At 34.6% G+C, this 21,508-nt stretch overlaps 1 protein-coding gene across 2 annotated transcripts in view; it reads left to right on the top strand.

The window, feature by feature from the left end:
• The window catches only part of Taf4b (TATA-box binding protein associated factor 4b), a 134,850-nt gene that overhangs the window by 49,649 nt on the left and 63,693 nt on the right, over positions 1–21,508 (top strand). For both annotated transcript variants that reach the window (XM_046433407.2, XM_046433398.2), the window contains exons 10-11: positions 15,465–15,634; positions 20,397–20,527. In XM_046433407.2, coding sequence (XP_046289363.1) covers positions 15,465–15,634; positions 20,397–20,527 — 301 coding nt within the window. The remainder of the gene's footprint in view (positions 1–15,464; positions 15,635–20,396; positions 20,528–21,508) is intronic.

Below are 21,508 nucleotides of genomic sequence, written 5' to 3'. Positions count from 1 at the left end.
TTTATGTCAACATCAGGAGTTTATTTTGTTCTTTTCATATGGTGTGGATTAGCGATCTTAGTTCTGGTTGCATTGTTGAAGAGTCCATCCTTCCTCAATGACCTATAATACAATCTCCATTGTCATATACGCAGCAGTCTTTTCTGGGCTATCATTTTAGATACTTAAATTTCCTATAGCACACTGTTTAATTTACTATAATTCCAAAAATAACTTTTGTATCTGATAAGGCACATTCTTTGCCTACTTCTCCTTTATTTCATTTCCTGCCTCTATTTCCATACCTCCTCCATCCTCTCTGGATTTCCTTGGCTTACTTGGATTTTTGGTATTCCTTATAAACTTTAAGAACCTCAAAAATATCTTTGAGATTTGAATTGGCATGCCTTGAGTCCATAGGTCCATTGTGCTCCAGGTGATTTCTTGATAATTTTGAGCCTGTGTCTGTGAACATGATTTATGTCTCCATTTATGCACATTTTGTTGCATATATCTGTCATCTTTATTTCTAGGTACCTTGTAAGTAATATTTTTGGTAATTGAAATGTAGGGTTTTTAAAAATCGTTTTCCAGTGGCCTCAAGTTATTATTTTGAATGGTTTTTAAGATTATTTGAAGTTATTTATGAAGACACTAATGTCAAGAATAAAATTAGAATTATGGATTGACTTTTGGGGGGCTGTTCACACTTTAAAGATCTCATTCCAGTTTTCTTTGGTATTATGTATGTGTATGTGTTCACATTCAAAGATAAATGTTCAGGGAAAAGTCACCCTTATCAAATTACAGGGAAACATTAACTCACTTGGAATTCCAATGACTTCAGTCATTTGATGACCAAATGTTGAATGTTAAAACTACTATGAAATATTAAAAAATAAAATGCGGAATAAAAGATAAGAAGGCAATGATTTATCTTATTAAAATGAATACAAAGATTTGAAGAAGAACTAAGTAGGATATTTAGAAGTGAAAACTGTAGTTGATCCGATGGGTAAATCAGATTTAACCTGAGGACCTAAATTGAGTTTTCTTTACTTCATTGAGGATTTTTGAGTATTTCTGATAGGAACCAGGGATGACTTGGAACCACATTAGCCCTGTTCTGGCTCAGGAATCTCAGATACTTTTTCCCACTGTAGCAGAGACCCAGGAATTCGTGCTAGCCACAGGCATTGCCCGTAAGGCAATTCTTTCTTTAGGGTGTACTCATTGCTTGTTTTTCCTGACACTTTTTTTTTTTTATTTGACAGTTTCTGTGAACCCAACAATGGAATGAAAATGTGTTATGCTTGTCTAGTTATAATGCTGTGTAATTGCTCCTCAGTAAATCTAGTCCACTCAGTGCCTGCAGCAAAAGTGTCACCATTAGTATTTTCTCTGGGAGATTTCTAGCTTATTATTTTTGCTTATTTATCTGTTGAGTGATTATTGCTTTCTAGACCTATGTATATATAGTGGACAGTAATTCTTTGTTGTATATGTTATAAGTATTTTTCTTCTAATCTTGTTTAACTCGTAACTTGAATTTTATTGTCTTTGGTATAGGGAATTTTAAAATCACATTATTAGGTTTAGCAGTCTCTTCCTTTATAGCTTTTGAATTCTAAGAAATCCTTCCCTATCATGAGCTCATAAAGATGTACTGCTGTGTTTTTTCCAAGATGTGTGTGTATGTGCGCGCGTGCGTGCAGCGTGTGCACGTGCACATGTATACATATACGTATATATATACACACACACCCGTAGAGACTTCCTTCACATATGTACATTTACTCTTATTTCGTCAATAAATCTTGAGATTTACTTTTTCCCAACTTGATTGCTGTCTCAAGAGTTGTTACTGAAGAGTTCATTACCTTTCGAATTTGAAATGCCACTTTCATCTTATAGTAAATTCCCATTTATATAAGTGCATATTTCATGTAAATTGGATGTTTTATTATTATGTTAATGTATTTTCAATTATTATAAGATCATTATTTTTTTATCTAATAGTGTGCATTCTCTTTTTTTTTTTGTATCAAACGTATACTGATTTTACATGCTGTTTTTCTCTTGTGTGTATATTTTAGCATCAGCATGGCATTTCCAAGAAATTTTTGTATTGAGATTTTTGTGATTAGCTTCATTGGGATGGGGGAGAGAATTGACTTTATTGTAGAAGATTCCCACTTAGGAACATGGTTATACATATTTGTTAAAACTTAGAAAGGTTATAATAACAGAAAAGTGAAAACATCTACAAGATAGAATTTTATTTCTTATATTCAGGAAAAAACTAGAAAACTGGAAAGTAGTCTAGTTGTTATAAGGATTATATTTTATTGTGTAGCAACCCAGGATTTCCTGGGTATGTGTACACATGGGCATGTTTTTTTTTTACATTATAATTGTGTATAATAATGGAGTTTGTTGATACTTTCTTGTACATGCACACCATATAACAATTAAATTTGCTCAGTTTTTTCCCCTAGTATCTCCTTTTCCTCAAACTCCTGTTGCAGTCATGGTTCCACTGTACATTTGCACATGTTGGAATGTGCTGCCTTCTGTCCTCTAGTCTGCATATGATGGTGTGGACCTTTGTTTCACATTTACCTCCTTAGGGAGGCTTTGCCTGACCAAACAATGTGAAGTTGCTTCCTCAGTCACATTTGCTTGTCTTGAGACACTTATCTAAATTATTAGTTTATTCATTACCCTTCTGTATATTTTCCACCCCTTTTTATTCTCTATGAAAGTTTACTATAACAGTTGTTTATTATTGTTGATATACCTAGTGTTTAGAACAATGCCTGATTCATATTAAACTTTCAAATATTTGTTGAAATAGTGAATTTTGAAAAGAACAAGACTGTTTATAATCCTAGCTATTTCTGGGTATTTTTTTTGCACTAAGTTGTACTTTTCATTCTAATACTATACTTTCTATTAATTTGAGTTATATGTGGTTTTATGCACACCTTCTCATATTGTTGTCTTTGGGGGGGAGCAGAATATTATATGACATAATTTAATTTAGAATATCCTTTATTTTAAAAGATTATAAGAAAGTTCATATATTGCGGGACACCGTGGTATACACCTGTAATACTAGGGAGTTGGGAAGTTGAGGCAGGAGGATTGCAAGTTCAAGTCAGCCTTAGCAACTTAGTGAGAACTTCAGCAACTTTGTAAGACCCTGTCTCAAAATATAAAATAAAAAAGCATGGGTATGTGCCTCAGTGGGAAAGTACCCCTGGGTTAGATCCCCAAGTATCAAAAAACAAAAACAAACAAAAAAGGAGAAAGTTTTTCAGCTTGGGTATAGATCAGTGGTAGAGTGTTTGCCTAGCATATGTAAGGCTCTGGGTTTGATTTCCTAAATAGATGAATGTTTGTGGTGTCATGGAAGAAATATCTCTTTGCTTTTATTCTTGGCAAAATGAACCAATTTTAGAGATCTAAGTCCATATACAGCAGATTCTATTGCTCTGAGCCCAAGATGAGGCAAAACATGGGAGATGGCAGAGGGAAGCTACTCCCCTCATGGCAGCCAGAAAGCAGAGACAGAGAGCTCATAGTGTTCTCTTAATTTAAATTTGCTTTCCTGGATACTTAATATCACTTTTATTCAGTTATTGTTAAAATGAAACAAAAAATAGACTATTAATATTGATTTTTATTAAATAAGAAGGGGAAGTATATGACATTAGACCTTGTCTTGATTGAACTGGATGAAATTTAATCATAGATTGATGTCTGCCTGTTTTTTTCCCCAAAAAAACTATGTGGTTAACTTAAATTTTTGTTTTTGTTGTTGATTTGTGACTTTTTCCCCTGGGAAACCCTGTTTCCTAATTAGCTCGTCTTTATAGCTTTGATGAATATTGGAAGCTGTATGATGCTTAAACACCAGATGGTGCCAGAGATTCATGTTTTAACTGTCATACTTCTGACAGAATCAGAAATGACCGTATTATAGCACCTCTTCAAGTTTGTTTAATTATCCCTATTTAAACTGAGTGGATATTTTGTGATGGTAAGGACTTTCTTTCCCTCTTTCTCTTTCTCTCTCCTTTATTCCTGGGAATTGAACCCAGGGATGCAAAATCACTGAACTACATTCCTGGTCCTTTTTTATTTTGAGATGGGAGTTCACTAAGTTGCTCAAAGTCTTGCTAAATTGCAGAGGCTAGTCTTGAACTTGTAATTTTGGTGCCTTAGTCTCCGGAGTTGCTGGGATTATAGGCATGCATTACCACACCTTGGAATATCAATTTTTTCGATGTGGTAATGCTTCATAGTTTTTTTTAGTCTGTGTTTTAGACATATATAATAAAATACTTATAGATGAATAATAAATTTAATTTTTCTTGTAGTGAAGGCATTTTAACAGTTTAATATGATCCTGTGCTAGCTTTTGATGGAAATTAGGTTCCTGAATATTTTATACAGGGGAATTATTATTATTATTTTTTTTTTACTTTTTAAAAAGACAATCATAAAAATTTTATTTATATGGCAATTCCTGGTTTACAAACTACTTTGTAACTAACTAGTTTGAAATTCCAAACACTTCATTGCGACAACTCTACAATAAATTACCTCTCTTTGCCAATGAGGACTAAGAGCCTTAAATGAAGAATTGGAGATTAGATTATGAAATCTTTTGAAGTTTTATTCACATTTTGTCATAGAAAAATGATTTCAGGATAAATTGTCTTTGTACTTATGTGCAGAATGAACTGAGAAGAAAGAGCTTGGAGGTATGTACACCATAAAACAGATGCTAAAGTTAACTTGTGCAGTAAGGAAGGGCCTGACTTTATTGATTATTGGCCTTCACAAGAACGATCAAAGCCAAGGGACAGTGATAATGCTGCAGTGTGATTCATATTCAATTTCTTAAGATTAATAACCTAAATATAAATATAAATATAGGAAAGGTCTGATAGATACTTCTGAAATTATTTATAAGTAAATATTTGCTATTATAATATATATCAACAATTTTAGAGTTATCTAGGAAACTTGTTAAAAGTTTGCATTCTGGGTCCATCCAGAATGAAATATCTGGAGACTAAATATGGGAGAAATCTGTATTTTGAAAACCTTTATAGTATTACTGATGTTCATTATAGTTCTTCTAACTACGAATATACAGACCAGTCAGTCTCGAAATGTGGTCTACAGAAAATAATTTAAAAACTGAGACTCTTAACAGGAGACTTTTCGTGTATTACTGTCATAATGTTATTTACCCTTTTCAGAGTGTTATCAGCATGGATGATTGAAAAGCCGTGTGGTGAAACTCTTGGTACCTCAGCACAGAACCAGGCAGTGGTACCAAATCACACTAAGCGGCCACTTATGTATTTATTTTTTTAAAAAATACCTATTCCTCTTTTTTTTAAATATCTTTATTTTTATTTATTTATTTTTATGTGGTGCTGAGGCTTGAACCCAGGGACTCAAGCGTACAAGGCAAGCGCTCTACCACTGAGCTACAACCCCAGCCCCTAAGTGGCCACTTATTATTTCCTTTTATACACTGTAATAAACAAAAAGCAAAGGAAAAATAAATTTTTGGGTGTTCTTAATGAGATAGCACAAGTTATTATTTTATTAACTCTGAACCCTTGAGGACATGCCTGTTTCCTATTCTATGTGACAGAAGCTCTTCTGCTTTGTGTCAGAATACAATTGTCTCAAGACAAGTTCTTATGCTCCTGTTTGAGTTGTGAGCTGAACTGATTTTTTTCCCCCATAGAACACTATTTTTTACTTGAAAGAACAACTGACAGATTATTTAGATTTGGAAATTTGTTATTTTTATGAAAATAAAAGAATTGAGCCTATCATTTCTGGGGGGTGGGGGAGATCGACTTATTTAATTTATTTAGGCCAATGATAAAGTTTGAGAAAAAAATTTTTGAAAAATTTATTTTCCCTACCATGAAGTTGACAGATTTTTCAATACTTATCTTTTCTGATTGCTCAAAATATTAACATGTGGTTTTTGAATTATGTATGTGTCTAAATTTGGAAGATGTGAATACCTCAGTGAACCAGTCTTTTCCAAATTACCTATGTGTGATGTTATAAAACCGTGCATGGGTAAAAGACTTATTCAAAGTGCATGATGGCGAGTGGTTTTTTAAAGAGATTTGCAAAAATAGAACACAGTGCCACTGTTAATATTATTATTTTCATCATTATTATTATTATTTTAGTACCAGGGATTGAACCCAGTGGTCTTTAACCAGTGAACCATATCCCCAACCCTTTTTATTTTGAAATGGGGTCTTGCTAAGTTGCTTAGGGCCTCGCTAAGTTGCTGAGGCTGGTTTTGAACTTTCAATCCTTCTGCTTCAGCCACCTGAGTCCCTGGATTGCAGGCATGCACCACCACACCCAGCTTACTAATTTTTTTATTTTATTTTGGTATTAGTTTTCATGAAAATATTCCATATGTTAATGTATAATAGAATTTGTCATTTTTCAGTAAGTAAGTAATATTCTTTAGTTTCCTAGTTTAGCTTCTAGTGTGGTTTTCATTGAAAATTACGTGGTAGGTTAGTAGTTTTTCAAGTGTGGTCCACAGACCGGACCATTTGTGTTATCATCATGTAAGTGTGCTTGTTAAAAAATGACAGATTTCTGGTCTCCATTATAGGACCTAACTGAATGAGAATCGTGAATGCTGTGTAGGTGTGCTTGGCTATGAGACCTGCATTTTAAATATGTCTGCTAGGTGCTTCCTGGAACCACTTAAAGTCTAAGATATACTGTAGAATACTGTGTGCTACCTTTTAGTTAATAAGAAGAAATACAAAGGGACTTCCCATAAGGAAAATGACTTTAGAAAATGCATAGAAGGAAAAAAGGTATTGTGTGAGTTTATAGACATACTGTGGTCAGCTAGAGAGGCCATAGCCAAGAGAGGTGCAAAAGAATATTGAAGGCAGACTTCGAAGGAATCAGTAATGTAAGGAAAGAACTTGGTCATCTTGAGATAAAATTGTTTTGTTGTTGTTGTTTTATTTTGTTTTTTTGAGGTGGAATCTTGTTATGTTGTTGTTCAGGCTGCTTTCGAACTCTTAGGCTCTTCCTGCCCCATCCTCTTGAGTAACTGGGATTATAGGCATGCACAGCCCTGTCCAGCTTGCTTGTTCGTATCTAAAAAATAAATTGTCTGTTTGATTAGGTAAAGTATAAAGCATTAACACACTTCTGCATGAACACGAAAAGTACAATAGTGGGAAAAATAAGAATCACTTCTCTTTTCTCTGCTACCCAAGGTGCCAGCCTAGAGTCAGTCTAGAACTTGTTACCAGTTTCTTGTTTATCTATATATGGTTTTTATCATCATCATCACCATCTTTTTTTTTTTTTTTGGTGGAGTGTACTTTATTGATGGTACATTATAAATGTGCCATTTGTATTGTTTTTTTTTCAGCACAAATGCTAATATACAATAATACATATTTTCTGTTTTGATTTCTACCAGTTAATAATCTTGGAGTTTTCCTGATATTATTAGTACATGTTCATTGTGATTTGATATTTTCAACAAAGCTTAGTAATTATGGATGGTGCTTGGGAAACAAAGCTGCAGTGACTGTTATTTCACATAATTTCTAGGAAGAGTGGTTTGTTCATTTTAAACTCTCAGATACTTCCAAATGGACCTTCTTGGAGATTATATTACCAAATTATTCTCAACAGCAAAGCTTAAAGTAGCACTTTTTCATGTGTTCTGATAAACTTTAAAAAACACTTTGCTAGTCCCACAGGTGAAAAATTATATTCCATATTTCTGTTACAAATGGGTTAGAATATCTTGAGTCATTTTTATTTTCTGTTAACTGAAGATTCATATGCTTCATCCATTTTTCTGTTGGTTCCTTGATCTTTTCCTTAGTTACTTATAGGAGCTTTTTATATGTTAAAGTACAGATGGTCCTTGACTTATTTTTGGTTCAACTTATAATTTTGCAAACTTAGAATGGTGAAAATAATATGCATTCAGTAGATACCATACTTTATCTTTTGAATTTTGATCTTTTCCCTGGCTGGCAACATGCAGTATGATAGATACTCTGTAATGGTTGGCAGTGGCTACCAGCCCCAGCTCCTAGTTACCCATGAAATCATGAGGGTAAACAGCTGATACTTTGTTATGACTTTTGGGCATGTTTTGGATATAGATATTTGATAAATTACATGTATTATTTAGTACTTTATTGAAAAACAGTCTTTGTGTTAGATAATTTTGCTCAACTGTCAGTTAATGTTAGTATTCTTAGCATATTTAAGGTGACCTTGGCTAAACTATGGTGTTCAATAGGTTAGATGTATTATATGTACTTTCAACTTACTGTGGCCTTGTTGGTACATAACTCCATCATAAGTGGAAAAGCATCTGTAATTCCTTTTTGGTATAACATGAATTGCTTCATTAATTCTCAGGCTAAGTGTAGGGGCTATTATTATTATCATGTTACTGAAGATGAGTTTTAGAGAGGTTAATTGCTTTGTTTTCCATAGATAGTAAGTGACAGAAGTCAGGTTTTCAAGCTAGTCAGTTTGATTCAAAATCTTCATTTTTGCCTATTGTTCTCTACTACTTAGTACATAGTAATCAACAAACCAGCACATTGTTTTGAGCACATAGAAGTTCCTTACATATTTAAATGCAATTTATATATCACTCTGTTAGGAATGATAAATGATCGGTATGATCAATAAAGTTAGTTGTGTTGGCATTTAAGGCAAACACATTGACTATTAGATTAAGTCATTGAAAGACCTACCATAACAGATGAGAATACACTCTCAGATGTTCCAAGTTGTAGCAGTTGGGGGAAATGATTTAAAATTCTGAAAATAAATTAGGCTGGAATTTCTAAAATAGGCATTTGAAGGAGTTTGGTATGTAGATAAGGCTTTGATAGCTGAAAGAAAGGAAGCAAGGTGAACTGCAGGATCAGCACAGGAAAGGAATATCCTGAGCAGATGTGGAATCAGTAAGAGCTATTGATAGCAAATAGTGTGAAGGAGGAAAAATGCTGGGATCACTACCTGAAAGGCCTCCAATGTCAGGCTGACACCATGGGGTCATGAAAGGTTGTTTTGAACAGAAAAGGAATGTGATTCATTCTTCTTCAGATAGTCTAGTGCTATTGCAGATCCTAAGAGGAGATTTAAGAAGGCAGGCATGAACAGTGTGACTTTATCAAAAGCAAAAATAATTAATTAAGCTTCCAAAGCAAGAATACATGAGAAATGAGTGATTTTTTTTTTTTCCTAGTACTGTATTCCACTCCACAGAATCTTGAGTTGAAAGTTTTTTCTGCTAAGGCAGTCACTATTAAGTTTCCTTTTCTGAGTATCTTCTAAAACAAGATTGTCCAGTACTTTTATCAGAAGGCACTGCATTAAACTTTTCAAGAATTGGTTCAGTGATTCTCATTTTTTTCTTCTTAAAAATTAAATCAGAACATATTAGAATCCTAAACATGGTCTTGATTACTGTCCTCTCCTGTCCTGACTTTACCAATAATGCTGTTGGAACAGTGTTGTCTTTGCTTTCCTTCAGTCAGCCTCCTTTCCTCCAGGGAATTTTTAAACAGCTTGGGATTTGGGTGCTGTTTATTGTGGCACCTTTTCTTATTTCTTCAGTAGGGGTCCTTTTCTGCTCCTGCTGTCATCTGTAACCATGGCAACTGGCAGCTGTACTGGAGGGAACTATGTTCAGCTTGGGGCCAGATAGAAGGAGAGATGACAGGGAAGAACAAATCGTATTGGGCAGTTATTCCTTGCTTATTTGGAGGCAGAGGCTAGTGGATTCTGAAAGACAAGGGACTTTCTCCTCGTGCAATCCTGTTCAGTTCATTACTGTGCTTGACCTGGTACTGTTCATTCTAACCTGTGTGTGAGATTTCAGGAGTTTTGTGGGAACCCTGCTAGAGAAACAAGATGCAGTTTACAGGAGCTTATGTACTGGCACACATCTAGGATTATAACAGTCTTTTTTTTTTTTTTTTGTACCAGGAATTGAACACAAGAATGCTTAACCACTGAGCCACATCCCTAGCCCTTTTTTTACTTTTTATTTTGAGACAGGCCTGAGTTGCCGAGGCTAGCTTTGAACCTGAGAGCCTCCTGCCTCAGCCTCAGCCTCCTGAGCTGCTGGGATTACAGGTCTGGGCCACCCTGCCTGGCTTATAAACAGTCTTGAGTGTATGTGTGTACAGGTCATATGGAATTACCTTCAATAACTTCAGGTTTACTTTTAAGGAAGAAATGAGCTTATATGTGTAAGTTTCATCTTATTTTCTGTCTTTAGTTTTTTAAATTTTTATTTTATTTATTTTTTATTTTAATTAATTTATTTGTTCTAATCAGTTATACATGACAGCAGAATGCTCTTTGATTCATTATACACAAATGGAGCACAAATTTTGACTTCTGGTTGTACCCAAAGTAGGGTCACATCATTTGTGCAATCATACATGTACCTAAGATAATGATGACCATCTCATTCCACTGTCTTTCCAATCCCCACGCCCCTCCTCCACCTTTGCCCCATTCAGAGTTACTCGATTCATTCCCCCTCCCCATTATGGATTAGCATCTACTTATCAGAGAAAACATTTGGCTTTGGTTTGCGGGGATTGGCTTACTTCGCTTAGTATGATATGCTTTAACTCCATCCATTTACCTGCAGATGCCAAAATTTTATTCTCTTTTATTGCTGAATAATATTCCATTGTGTATATATACCACAGTTCTTTATCCATTCATCTATTGAAGGGCATCTAGGTTGGTTTTATAGTTTGACTATTTGTGAATTGTGCTGCTGTGGACATTGATGTTGCGGTGTCCCTGCAGTATGCTGTTCTTAAGTCCTTTGGGTATAGACCAAGGACTGGGATAGCTGGGTCAATTAAATGTGTGTTTTTAAAACATTAAACTACTCATTCTGATTGGATAAATCACGTATTATAGTACACCTTTAAAAAGATGGAAAACTTTTTTTCCTGTCTCACATGTCCATTTCTATCTCTGGAGGAGAATTTCTCACATATCTTCTAGGTTAATATTCAGATGAGCATCTATGTATTTAAGGTGCATTCTCTTCACTCTTTATCAGTCCAAATACAGCTGCCTCATTCTTCTGAGTTTCCCAGAGGGACTTCACAAAGTAGCTAATCTAAGTCATTTATTTTACATTTTACAGAGGAGGAAACTGAGTTCCAGAAATGTTAAGTGACTGGTTAGGACTCTATTTTGAAGTGAATTGACTTTTCCTAATGTATTCTTAGTTTTTTCCCAAAAAAAATTAATTGCTAATAATTGTACATGTGTATGGAGTGCCATATTATATTTTAATACGGGTATACATCGTGCAGTCCTCATATCAGGGCAATATTTTCTGTTTCCTCATATACTTATCATTTCTTTATAGTGAAAACATTCCAAATCCTTTCCTTTAGTGCTTTTTTTTTTCTTCTTTCTTTGTACTGGGGATTGAACCCAGGGTGCTTAACCACTGAGCCACAAACCCAGCCCTATTTTGTATTTTATTTAGAGACAGGGTCCCACTGAGTTGCTTAGCACCTTCTTTTTGCTGAGGCTGGCTTTGAACTCACAAACCTCCTGCTTCAGCCTCCTGAGCCACTGGGATTACAGGTGTGTACCACCATGCCCGGCTCCCAGCCTTTTTAAAAAAATTTTATTTAGAGACAGGGTCTTGCTGGGTTGCTTAGGGCCTTGCTAAGTTGCTGAGGCTGGCTTTGAACTCGTGATCCTCCTTCTTCAGCCTCCCAAGCCGCTGGGATTACAGGAGTGCATCACTACACCTGGCTTCCTTCAGCTCTGTTGAAATATACCACACTTTATTGTTCTCTGTAGTCACTCTATGGTATAGTGCTGGGCTTCAAAACCAGAACTTCATGTCTGCTAGGCAAGTGCTCTACCCCTCCTCTCAGGCCTTTTAAAATAATGCTTTACTCAGATTTTGGGCCATCTTTAAGTTTATGATTTCTACTATTATTACACTTCATATATTTAAATCTTTAGATGTTTAAATCAGAATATGCTACTTGATTTACACAAGTGGGAAGTTGATTCTTTTTTTTCTTATTTTTTATTCATGTTCTGTAATTGTACATAATGATGGGATTTGTTGTTATGTAGTAGTACTTGGACACTGTATAACAGTGTAATTTGGCCACTGTCACTCCGCAGCACTTCTCCCCTCCCTCCTTACCTCCCATCCCTTGGTTCCTTTCTACTGAAGATCTCTCTTTAATTTTTATGAGATCACTTTTTTCCCCTTTTTCCTCTCTAGTTTCTCATACCAGAGAAAACGTAAGGATCATTGACCTTCTGAGTTTGGCTTATTTCACTTAACATGATAATCTTTAGTGCCAAACATTTTCCTGAAAATAACCCAATTTCATTTTTCTTTATGACTGAATAAAACTCCATTGTGTATATATACCACATTTTCTTTGTCCATTCACCTGTTGATGGACACCTTGTTTGGTTCCATAGTTTAGCTGTTGTGAATTGTGCTGGTACAAACATGGGTATACATGTATCACTATAGTATGGTGACTAATTCTTTAGGATAAATACCAAAAAGTGGGTCATGTGGTAGTTCATGCCTAATCTTTTGAGAAACATCCATACTGATTTCCACAGTATAAAAGTGTTCCTTTATCTCCACATCTCTTCAGCATTTATTATTATTTGTATTCTTGATGACTGCCGTTCTGACTGGTGTGAGATGAAACTCAGTATAGTTTTTTTTTTTTTTTTTTAGTTATAGGTAGACATAATGTCTTTATATTTATGTGGTGCTGAGGATGGAACCCAGTGCCTCACACATGCTAGGTGAGCACTCTAACGCTGAGCCACAATCTCAGCACCCTCAGTGTAGTTTTTTTGGTACTGAAGATTGAACTGAGGGGTGCTCAATCACTGAGCCACATCCCCAACCCTTTTTTGTATTTTATTTAGAGACAGGGTCTTGCTGGGGTGGTAAATGCTTCACTAAATTGCTGAGGCTGGCTTTGAACTCGAGAATCCTCCTGGCTCAGTGTAGTTTTGATTTGAATTTGTTTAGTTGCTAATGATGTTGAACATTTTAAAAAAATCTATTTCTTGGCCATTTGTATTGCTTCTTTTGAGATGTATCTATTTAATTCATTTGCCCATTTATTAATTGGTTATTTGGTTTTTTAGTGTGAAGTTTTTGAGTTCTTTGTATATTCTAGAGATTAATCCTCTGTCAAAAGAGTAGCTAGCAAAGAATTTCTCCCATTCTGTGGGTTCTCTTTTCACATTCCTAGTTGTTTCCTTTGAAACTTTTAAATTTGATGCCATCCCACTTATTAACTCTTGGCATTATATCCTGAGCTTTGGAGGTCCTATTAAGAAAGTTGTTGCCCAGGCCTATATGCTGGAGTATTGACCCTACATTTTCTTGTAGAAGTTGCATAGTTTCTGGTCTAATTCTGAGGTCTTTGATTAATTTTGATTTGATTTTTGTGCAGGGTGAAAGATAAAGGTCCAGTTTTCTTTTTCTTTTTTTATTTATTATTTATCAGGGGACACAACATCTTTGTTTGTATGTGGTGCTGAGGATCGAACCTGGGCTGCACGCATGCCAGGCGAGTGCGCTACCGCTTGAGCCACATCCCCAGCCCCCAGTTTTATTTTTCTAAGTATGGTTAACCAGTTTCCCCAGCATCATTTGGTAAGACTGTCTTTTCTCCAATGTACGTTTTGGGGAATTGATTTCTAGAGCCATTCTGAGCATTCCATATCTCTGACAATAACTATAAAGCACCCCCGCCCCATATACACACTTTTGGTACCAGGGTTGAACCCAGAGACTCTTAACCACAGAACCACAACCTTAGACCTTTTTATTTTTTATTTTGTGATAGGATCTCACTGAGTTGCTTACTTCCTTTCTAAATTGGTCTCAAACTTGCTATCTTTCTGCCCCAGTCTTCAAGTCTTTGGGATTACAGGCATGCACCACTGTGCCTGGCTAGTAATGCCCATTTCATTTGGTGGTTTGAGAGATTAATTTTTTTCCCAGTCAAGAGACACTTCTTCTTCTTTTTTTGCTTCACCTTGAACTCTTGCATTTATCTTGCTTCTTTTTTATATATGTTTGTGTATGGGATCTCTCTTTCCCTGACCATTACACATGCTGCATTTTGAAATTGAACACCACAGGGCTTCATTTCTTGAGTGTTTGACAATTACCCACTCTCCCTCATTCTGGACACAAATGCGTTACCACAAGGAGGTTCATAATTAAATCTGGTGACATGAAACTACATGATATAACATTTGGCCCATGCAATAACGTGAAACAGCATCTTTTTATATAATCTTACTTGTCTAAATTATGTTATCCATTGATATTTGCCAGTAACTTTCCTGTTACTACATATGGTAGAAAGGATACTAATAAGGATTTTAGTATTTTTTTTCTTTTTATGGGTACTCTCAATGGTAGAGTGCATGTCTAGCTGTACAAGTTCCCTGGGTTTGATTCCCTGTACCACACAAAAACAGCATGAAAAAAAGAAAAGTTTACCCTCAAATATATCTATTTACCTTAGTACTGTAGCTGTGCAACATTTCTATGAGATACAGACAGCTGTTAAATTTTTTTGTTGCAAAGCAAGGAGTCCAGGCATACTTTGCATTTTATATTTATGCCTTTTGTACATGTATGTATATTATGTAATTTTATATTTTATATATAGGCCTTTGCAGCCAATTGTTTGAGGATATGGTTTGATATATTTCAGTTGGTACAGATGGAGAACCCTAGAAGTTTAAAGCAGAAAAACAAAACTGGTTTTAAAAATTTGATTTCAGAATAACTAGTTGAGTAAGCAGCTTCTTAAAAGCCTTATGAAGCCTTATGTGGGTATAGACCTTTCAGGTCCCGAGGGGTTTCTGCTGCCCCTCAATGAAACGATGAAGTGGGCTATGGAAATCTGCAGAGCTTTTAACTATCTTGGATGAAAACAAAGATGTCTGTTTTCATTTCTTTGTCTTTCATTGCAATGGATTTGTGGATTATTTAGTATAATTCCATATCACTCTTGGTATATTTCATTTACCAGAGAGGGAAAGATAAACTAAAGAAAACAACATTCCTTCTTGATTAATTTTTCTTATATTAAATGTATACTAGTCTTTAGATATGCCAGTTAATTTTAATTATTATTATGAAAGATAGCTATTCTTTAAGTCTTCTTTTGATTGGATGAATTAAGTAAAATAATGCCATTAGTTATAAGAAAAGATCTGTAATTTTCTTGCTTTCTGTAGTAACCCATTCTCTCTCTCTCTCTCTCTCTCTCTCTCTCTCTCTCACACACACACACACACACACACACACCTTACCCAAAAAATATAACTTTTTTTCCTATTAGAGATGAAGATGACATCAATGATGTGACTTCCATGGCAGGGGTCAATCTCAATGAAGAAAATGCCTGCATCTTAGCAACAAATTCTGAATTGGTTGGTACACTCATTCAATCATGTAAAGACGAGCCATTTCTTTTCATAGGAGCTCTACAAAAGAGAATTTTGGACATTGGTAAGTACAATTATGAATTTTGGTCTGATAGGAAAATCTGTTGAGGGAAAATATTAAGAGAGACCACCTGGAACTCTGAGGTTTTAAATAAGGCTTTAGAATTAATCAGGATTTGGGGGATGTTATCAAAAGAAGTATTTTATTTTATAGATTATTAATATAATCTAAACCATATAACTTTAGATAATAGAAGATAAGATTTAGATAATAGAAGATAAGATTTCATTCCGTTTCTTTTTTTTAAATATATATTTTTTTAGTTGTCAATGGACCTTTATTTTTTTTATTTATACATGGTGCTGAGAATCGAACCTAGTGCCTCACACATACTAGGCAAGCACTCTGCCACTGAGCCACAATCCCAGTCCTTATTCCAGTTTCTTGATGGGGAATAGATGTGCATTTTTACATGAATGTATAATATGGTATATTATTTTTTCTATCCTGTTCCTTATTTGGCTCTTAGGCATATATGTGTGCAAATTCACTCTCATGTTACAAGTTTGTATTTATAAGATATAGGAACAGCTACTGAGAGCAAGTCCCTTTTTCCTTGTCTCAACCCTGAAATTTTGTCTAGTTCCAGGAGTAGTTGTCAGTAGGCTTCACTGTGGGAAAGAATGTGGGAGAGAACACACCAATGTAGATACTTAGCTTTTTGTTGTTCTTAAATCACAAACTCATTACCATGTAAGACTGCAATCTTCTCCACATGAATTGTTAAAAGACAAGTTGGAGAGAGTATTTTTGTGTCTGAGTTATGCCATTATTTTGTATCTTGACCCTAGGACTTGTCAGGGACCAGCTCTTTTTCTTCATCCATTTCACATTTGGGGGATAGGTGTTAATGAACTTTGAATGTACTTGAGTAGGAATCTTTGTGTTTTATATTGAAGGCTTAATACAGAGTTGATTGTGATTTTTTAATATATCCATGATATATTTTTAAAAATATTTATTTTTTAGTTTTAGGTAGACACAGTATCTTTATTTTTATTTTTATGTGGTGCTAAGAATAGAACATAGTGCCTCACACATGCTAGGCGAGTGGGCTACCACTTGAGCCACATCCCCAGCCCTCACCATGGTATTTTTAAGGACTGCAAAGTATATTACTACTACACACTTTAAGTCTACTTCACAATTAATGAATATTTGAACTACACTATGCTCTACAAATGACCGCTTTTCATTTCTACTTTAAATTAAGGATTTGTCTTTTTTATCGTGAACAACTAGAGTTTGCGAGTAGTTGAAAAGATAGGAATTAATAAAATCTGTGAAATGTTTATTTGCTGTTTGTGTTTTTCCTACCTCTCTTTCCTTCAAACCCCTTTCTCCCTCCCTCCCTCCCTCCCTTCCTTCCTTCCTTCCTTCCTTCCTTCCTGGTATTTTCTTCTTTGCATGTGTATTTTATAATACTGTTTGGATCCAGTTCCTTAATTTTGGAGCAAGCCTAAGCATTATACCTTCTTCTGATAATATAGGAAATTTATTGGTATTTTAATTCCTTAATGCCATATAATTATCTAAAGCATTGGTAGAGTAGAAGTAGATACTTAGGTTTATCAATTCCTGTCCCTGTCCAAATTTTATTTCTAGTTTAATTTAAACTAGATTGATTGTAATGATAAAAAAAAAAATTTAGCACTGAAAGAGTATTTTTGGTTACTTAGGACAGGGATCAGCAACTTTTTTCCAAAAAGGGCCAGATGGTAAATATTTGCCACTTTATGGCCCATATGGTTTCTGTCACAGCTGCTCAGCTCCGCTGTCTTAAGGCAAAAGCAATCATAGACAATATGTAAACAAATGGGCAAGACTATTCTCTTGGGCTGCTGTAACAAAATATAGCACACTAATGGCTTAAATGAAAAAAACATTTATTCCTTATAGTTGTGGAGGATGGAGATGACCCTGTGTACTTACAGGATCAGGGTCTTGGTGAGGGCCCTCTTGATGGTTTTCTGACTGTAATCCTCCTGCTGTATTCTCATGTGGCAAAAAGAGAGGTAAAGAGAGGTAACTGTCTTATCTCTCATTATCCCTTTCATTTGGGCTCTGCCTGTGACTTCATTATCCTCCAAAAGTCCACTCTAAATACAATTACATTGGAAGAGGGTTTCAGCATAAATTGAGGTATTGGGGGGCACAAATTCACTGCAGTGCTATTCCCATAAAACTTTGTGACTATAAAGAGAGATAAGATTGGGCTTGTTGGCCATAATTTGGAAGCCTCTGATTTGGGAGAATAAGGGAACAGCTATTTTTATATTAATTTCTTAATAATGAAATGCAAAGTTGTCATAATATAATAGTCAACTGCAAAATAATAATTCTGAATTAGATAAGCTTTAATAAAAAATAAAACCATTGAGTGAATGGTGTTAATGCATTTCTAGGAATGTTTTCCACTTATAATAAAATTCCTTCTTTACAAAATATGCCAGAACAAAGGCCATTCCTTAAAGACTGAAATTATTCTGGGATGCCTGTAATTCCAGTAGCTTGGAAGGCTGAGTCAGGAGGATGCAAGTTCAAAGCCAGATTCAGCAACTTAGTGAGACCTTCAGCATTTGAGTGAGACTTTCAAAATAAAAAGTAATTTAAAAAGTAGGGGGGAGAGGGGTAGGCTAGGGATGTAGCTCAGTGATAAAGTGTGTCCTGGGTTCAGTTTCCAGTAAACTGCAGGTTTCTCCCTATCCCCCTTATAAATTTATCCAAATAAATTTTTAAATATGTTTTTCTGCTTGGATAATGTTAGAAGATTAAATGCCTGTGTTCTTTATTTCCCTGATTACCTAAATTAAATTGCACAAACATTAAATAAAATCATATAAGCATGCATGCACTAACTAGTTCTCCTGAATCAACTATGCTGAATTTGTTTAAAAACAGAATTGTACTTAAAAGTGAGAGTTTCTACTAAATGACCTTCCAAGGAGAATGATTCTACAGGCCAAGTGAAACAATATCTGTTTAACTTTGTAACTTTAAATAAATCGTATTTTATTACCAGCTAATGAAAATAATTTAGAAAATTTGTTCTTCTCTAAGCCCTGGAATTATTTGTTAATATTTTAAGAATTGGACATTCTTAATGTTAGATAAATTACCTTTATTTTATAAATATATATGAAATTATTTCAAAGGTCTCCCACCTAAACAGTAAATATTTTTAAGTGCTTAGTTTCTTTCAACTTAGCCTGAAATATGTTTGTTTTTTTTATTTACCCTATGTTTAAATGTAATTTTAGTCACTGGATTGTTTTGAAATTTTACTGTTTCTTCTATAGAAGGCCTCACTATTTATTTATGCAGAGGTTTATAATAAAATAGATTTGTTTTGTTTTTTTCCCTGCATGAATCTGAAATTGGAGATGAATTCTATTTTGCTACAGAATAATTAATTACATCTTAAAAGGTGTGGTTTAGGAGAAATTGGAAAAATTTATATCTTCCTTCTATTTGGTTTACTGTAGACAACATTTTAAATTAAAGTTTGATATTTATTATACAGTAATGTTAAGGAATTTGTTTAAGAATTGTTGGATTAAATAAGTCATATTTTTGCTAGAGTTGTTCACCCTTTGATTAGAATGAGCATGTTTCATATAAATTAGCAAGTAGAATGAAACAGTAATTTTTAAAAATTGCTATGCATATATATGTACATGTTAAGAACAATCATAGTAGCATTTTTAAAAGCTCATTTAAATTTGAGTACTTAATTGCCTATATCTTTAGATTTAGATCTCTGTTGATAAGGATAGTTTCACTGTGCCTAACAATATTACTCTGTGTGTGTGTGTGTGTTTTAAGTACTGGGAATTGAAGTCAGGGGCTCTTTTCCACTGAGCCTGAGTCATATCCCTGGCTCTTTTTATTTTTTATTTTGGGACATGGTCTCACAGTGTTGCTGAGGGTCACCTTGAACTTGCCTGGGCTGGTCTCAAACTTGAGATCCTCTTGCCTTAGCCTCAGCTTCCCAAGTCACTTGAATTATAGGCATATGCCATTTTACCCAGCAAGAAATACTATTTAAATACTGATAAGGTTAATATGTAAATGAGCTTCTACCTTTGAGTATGTGGTTCAAATTGTTTTCCTGGAACATTTTTCCTATTTAGTGAAGGAAAAAAGGTTATTTAAGAAGAGAGAAGTTATTCAAAAGGGTGGGTGAAATGATGAAACTTTGAACCCGTTTCAACTTGTAAATTGATTACCAGGTCAATTTATCAGAACATGAGTTAGTGCAAAATATATGCATGGTTGGTAGTGGCCAAAAAGAATACAGGTATGTCTTATAGGTGAGACATTACCAGAGACTTACTATCTGAATTCCTTGAAATAAATGCCATAAATTGTTAACAGTGTCAAACGGGGCAAAATGTAATTTTCTATTTTTTTAATTACTAAAATTAACAGAATATGGCACTAATTTCTGCAGTTACCATTTTCCTCCCTGAACACTAGACTTGATTTGTGTTCTTATTAACTTTGTCCTACAAATGACCTTGCAAGGAGAATGATTCTAGAGGCTAAGTGAAACAATGTCTATATTTTCTGAGGCTTCAGGCTAGGTTTTATTAATGTAATGTCTAAGATCTTTGAAGTTGTGACTTTACCAGGAAAATCATAATCTCTAAACCTTTATTCATAATGGGTATGACTTCCAGGGGGAACAGAATACCTGCTGTGCTAATTATTTCAATTATCAGCCACTACTAAAACATGTAATGGATTTTCTCTGCTTCCACAGGTAAAAAGCATGACATTACGGAACTTAACTCTGATGCTGTGAACTTGATCTCCCATGCAACACAGGAGAGATTACGAGGCCTTCTAGAAAAACTGACGACAATTGCTCAGCATCGAATGACTACTTACAAGGTAAAGGGAGTTGTTAAAGAAGTATGAACTCTTGTCTCTTCTGTAGCATGAATAAAGGGTAGTTTTGGGTCATGGATTCATACTCTACGTGTATTTTTAAAAGAATAGTTGAGCCATATATTTCATATTAGTAGAAATTCAAAGTCTTCTTAATTGGCTTTATTTAGATATGCTTGCATAACAAAAACTGGAATTTGAAATGGTGTCCAAAACTTCTATGTCGGTATAGATTGTAATATGCATCTGTTCTGCCTGAGGCTTCTCTTCCTTGAGAATTTGATTGAGAAAGAAGATATATTAGGATGAAATATTGGCGACTTTAGTTCTTTTCAGTGGTCTGGACTCTGCTAGCATTCCTATTCTTTTGAGTAAGTTTCCATTATAGCATTGAGTGCTGTTACTGGTACCACTTATTACTGTTCTTGGCTTCTTTATAAAAACTATATGCAGGAGTAGCCTATCTTGTCCCTAGTGGTGTGAACTAAATGAAATGCTGTTAACAAGATGAAAGCCCTTGATGTATTTGAAGTGTAGTTTTGGAAGTGGGCAAATATATTGGCTGATTAAGGATTTAAAAATTAAAAAGATAACCTGGAATTTAAAAAAAAAAGATAAAGAAGGAATGTTAATAGCTAGATTTGAACAGAATAATGGTACATGTGAACTTACAAGGTTTTGAGTTTGCAAAAATGGTCATTGCCATGGCATTCTAACCATGTTTTGAAAGGAATCCAGGAAAATTATCAGCTATCACACCACCCACCTATAAGTTCCTTGGAGGAATCATTCTATTTTCCTTCTTTTTTGTTTTATTTAGAACTTTAGGAAATACACATAGTTTCTGAAGTTCTTGCTTGTATAAATCTTTGAGAGAAATTATTGATCAACAAAAATATGGGACCAGCAGGACAAAAGCTGTGGAGAAATAAAATAACAGTATTTTGTGTGTGCGCGTGGGTATGTGTGTGTGTGTGTGTGTGT

Source organism: Marmota monax, unplaced genomic scaffold, assembly GCF_021218885.2.
Source record: "Marmota monax isolate L192 unplaced genomic scaffold, Marmota_monax_Labrador192_F-V1.1 WCK01_AAM20220418_F8-fsc00126, whole genome shotgun sequence".
NCBI lineage: Eukaryota > Metazoa > Chordata > Mammalia > Rodentia > Sciuridae > Marmota > Marmota monax.
Note: the sequence above shows the minus strand (reverse complement) of the source record. Positions and strands in the feature narration are given on the sequence as shown.